Raw genomic sequence first — 3,940 nt, forward strand, 5'->3', positions numbered from 1 at the left:
ATGAGATTTGCGAGTCGAATTCGTGTGCTGCAGATCAGCCCCCTATATGAAACTGTAAAATTTTAAAAAAAGCATTAGCCTGAGAAACTTGCAACGATATTGATCATACATTAATTTATCTACATACTACATTGATCATACATAGTTCATCTACATTGATCATACTAGTGGGGAAATCTAGCCTAGCTACAGAAAATCGACGAGCTCGCGGAGGCAACGACGCGCCGGAGGAGCCAGAGGAGCTCAATCCTCGTCGAAGGAGTCGAGGTCGATGAAGAACTTGGCCTGCTTCGCCTTCATGACGCACAGGTCCGCCTCCTTGGACGTGTGCGCCTGCGACGCCGCGATGCCCGTCTGGAGGAACATCTGCTCGTACTCGAGCTCGCGGCGGCGGCCGCGAGCTCACGCTCATACTCGACCATCTCGCACCGTTTAAACGCCGACGGCGGCCAGCTTCCGTGGTCGAGCCACCTCCGCGCGCCCCGCTTGCGTACGGCGTCGAATCTAGTGCGGTGGCGGCGCTCCACGTCATCCCCAGAGCTCCCGTAGCCATCCATGGCTTTTTCAGGCTCACCGGCGGCGAGATATTGAGCGGAGGAGGAGGGGAATCACGGCGGAGCAGCGGCGGAGGCGGATAGGGTTTGACCCGTATCCGAGCGGTGAAACCGCATATATAGCGGTGGGGAGAGTGCTTTTGTGGGCCACGTTAAAAATTTACAAGCCGGGCCGCGGATACGGTGTCTATTCTGACCAGAAAAACGGACCGAACCCGTATACTCGTCGGAATTATACAGGTTGTCTCATTAATAAAATAAAGATTCACTTACAGACCACGTAAATATCAACATTACATGATTGAAAAGATAGGATAATTTATGCAAAAAAACTAGCACATGTTTCTCTTCACTAAGAAAAAGGAGACAATGTTACCTCTTCATTCGAGCTCGCCTTATTCTTTTTATAGGGTCGGCTAGAGATGCTTTAAGTGAAAAGGAGGGAGTATTTTTATAAATCTACGTCGTCTATATTGGAGACGCTTAAAAGGACACCATCCCCTGTGCGTGCCAAATTGGCGAACCTCCTTCCTTTGGAAGAGACAAATCGCCGAGCGACTAGCGCGCCGCCCACAAGGTTTGTCTCTTCTCCCCTCCCTCCCTCTCTGCTGCGCCGCCGCTAGGGTTAGCCTGGGCCGCGCCGTCGCCTAGACTCCGCGGGACGCGATGTGGTTGCCCTCGCTCGGTCACGGCCAGGAGGGTGGACTGGCGGTCGACGAGTTGCCGAGCGAAGGAGGGCCGCCGCTTGCTCTGCCACCCCCGATCTGGAATAGAAGGGAGCAACTCCGGCGGCGAAGGAGATGGGGAGAGGACGGCGGATTGGGGGCAGATGCTGCTGCTATTTGTATGGAGGATTGGGGAAGAAGATGGATCTCTGTTTGGGAGAGCAGAAAGGATTGCCTGCTGCATGAGAGAGCAGAGGGGATGCAGTGTAGTGTAGATATGAGGATCTGCTTGATTTGCTTGATGCTTGTGCTGCTGCTTGCTTTGCTTCATACTTTTGTTCGTTTCTCGTTTGCTCATCTCTTCTTAATCAACTGCTGTGATTCTTACAACTTGTGTCCTTTGTCCCTTTTGCAGGGAGGATTAGGTTATTAGATTCTGCAATGGACTCCGTCCTTGAGATCCAGAGTCAAGCGAAGCAGCAACTTCAGCGTGCAGCAATGGCAGCCGCACCGGCTGAAGTTCTCCCGCCTTGTAAGAGGCAAAAGAAGAACCCCAGTTGTCTGGGAACCTCCGCCGTCCTTCCGGCCACGGCGACTGCCGACTGGTCCGCGCTCCAGCTCGACATAGTCCGCCGCATCGCCGACTCCTTCCTCGCCACCAATGACATTGACTGCTACATGGACTTCCGCGCCGTCTGCCACAGCTGGCGTTCCGCCACCGACGACCCCAAGGACAACATTTTGGACTACCGGTTCCTTCCGCGCCGATGGATCATCCTTGACGAGGTCTTTCAGAGTGGGACTCACCGCCTCTTGGTAAACACCGCCACCGGCCGAATCCTTCACAGGGAGCTCCCGCTGCTCTCCGACTACTATATTGTCACCACCACTCTCGACGGCTTCTTCGTCCTGGCCGATAGGGGGCCCCCTCATGCTGCTCGTGTCTTCAACCCTCTCACTGGTGGCGTCATCCCTTTCACCGTGCCCGTGCCGCCTGAGGTGAAGGTCACCTGTTCGCTCTGCTTTGAGTTTGCTTCGCCCATGCTCACCTTGCTCTCCAAGTCATTTTGCAAGATATACACAGCCAGTCCTCACAGTATCCGCACCGAAGACTTTGAGATTTCACTCTATGGTCTGTTTCGGAGGGCGGTCGAAGGTGATTTGGCCGGCCTTTGGTGGCTACCAGCCGGAAGCTTGGAATCAGCCGAAACAGCTGCTGTGAATGCGATTGGCAAGATCTGCGATGTGATGAAGTCGCTCCATGTTGACCCGTTGAAGTTCTTTTCTGGTGATCCTCCTGATATGGGGCTTGCAGACGACACCAAGTGTTTCCTAATGGATTTTGGTGGACAACTGCTGGCCACCATCAAGGGACAACTCGTCCAGATTTTCAGGTACGAAGCCAAGAATGGCGTGCTTTTGCATTTGAAGAGCATCGGCAACCATGCCATCTTCCTTGGTCATCATAGGTGCATAGCTGTGGATACTGATATGTTCCCATTGATCGAGGCAAACTGTGTTTACTACACTGAACAACTGGGTTTGTATGCTCGTATCCGGAAATGCAACATCAAGGACGAGAAAGTAGAGAGCATCTCGGAAGCCGTTGATTTTGTGAAGCAGGACAAGCAGTTTGTCCTCGTCGGCGACCGTCCTTTTACAATCATCCAGCTTCTGTCAAGCTACACCATCAACATCCGGGATTCTGAACTGTCCTTACATCAGATCACATGAGGTGCTGATAAACTGGATGATCTGGCCTATGGTATGCATTGCTAAGAAAGGGTTCCTGTTTTGTTACTTTGGTTAAGCGTTGATTTGTTCCGGGCAAGAAACGGATTGAATCTAGGCTGTATCTTCTATGATGGAACTACTGTCTACTACATTATGTCCTCCCCTGTTTAGCCATATGCTATCTTGTGTGCAATGTGGTTCTTAATTTCTGCAGTAGATAACGTCAGCTAGACCTTTCCCCCTTTTTATGTATTTTGCTCTGCAACTGAATCTTTGAAAATGTGGCATGCCTCATTGTTCTGTATAATCTTTGAAAATGTGGCATGCCTCATTGTTCTGTATAATATGCTTACCAGCGGTTTGTGGAACTACTGTATCTTGCGGCCAGGAAGGGCTTTAAGGCACCTCTGATAAATTGGATGATTGAGTCCATGGGTTCCTGTTTTCTCTCTGGTCTTATGCTTTGTCATGCCGGTTATGCCTTGACTTGCTCCGGCCAAGAAACTGGTTGTCATGCTGGTTATGCCTTGACATGCTGATATGTACCCAATGGTCCAATGTTTAGCTCGATGTTATCTTGTGTGCAATGTGGTTCTTAATTTCTGTTGTAGATAATGTTGGCTCAACCTCCCCTCCCCCCCTCCCCCCCCCCCCACATTTATTGTATTTAGCCCTGCAGCTGAATCATTGAATATATGCTGTGCCTCCTCGTTTTAGATTTGCTTACCGGTGGTCTGTAGAACTGTTGTATGTTGCGGCAAGGCTTATAATAAGGTATCAGGTATGCATGTAATGTTTCATCTAATTTTTGTGATGCTTTCTGGTGGCTACATGTCATCCTATGTACTAGCTTTTGTAATTTGTTCTTTATTGGATTTCTCGAGAAATACAATTTGTACCACAATTGCCCTTACAAACTAATATGTGTGTTCTGCTAAGAATTAATGACGGAGTTTGTAGTTGTTGTTTCTAGATGGGTTTTATAGG

The 3,940-nt window shown here is 50.1% G+C and overlaps 1 protein-coding gene across 1 annotated transcript; it reads left to right on the forward strand.

The window, feature by feature from the left end:
• Positions 1–1,046: 1,046 nt before the first annotated feature.
• Positions 1,047–3,380, forward strand: LOC125549166. Its single transcript, XM_048712640.1, has 2 exons — positions 1,047–1,131; positions 1,635–3,380. Exon 2 carries the CDS (start codon positions 1,661–1,663, stop codon positions 2,951–2,953), a length of 1,293 nt encoding a protein of 430 aa, XP_048568597.1. The 5' UTR covers positions 1,047–1,131; positions 1,635–1,660; the 3' UTR covers positions 2,954–3,380.
• Positions 3,381–3,940: the final 560 nt, after the last annotated feature.

This window comes from Triticum urartu, chromosome 3, assembly GCF_003073215.2.
Source record: "Triticum urartu cultivar G1812 chromosome 3, Tu2.1, whole genome shotgun sequence".
Lineage (NCBI taxonomy): Eukaryota > Viridiplantae > Streptophyta > Magnoliopsida > Poales > Poaceae > Triticum > Triticum urartu.

Bases quoted from the DNA above. Each gene is read 5' to 3' on its own strand.
- LOC125549166 (XM_048712640.1), top strand. From the start codon at position 1,661: ATGGACTCCGTCCTTGAGATCCAGAGTCAAGCGAAGCAGCAACTTCAG.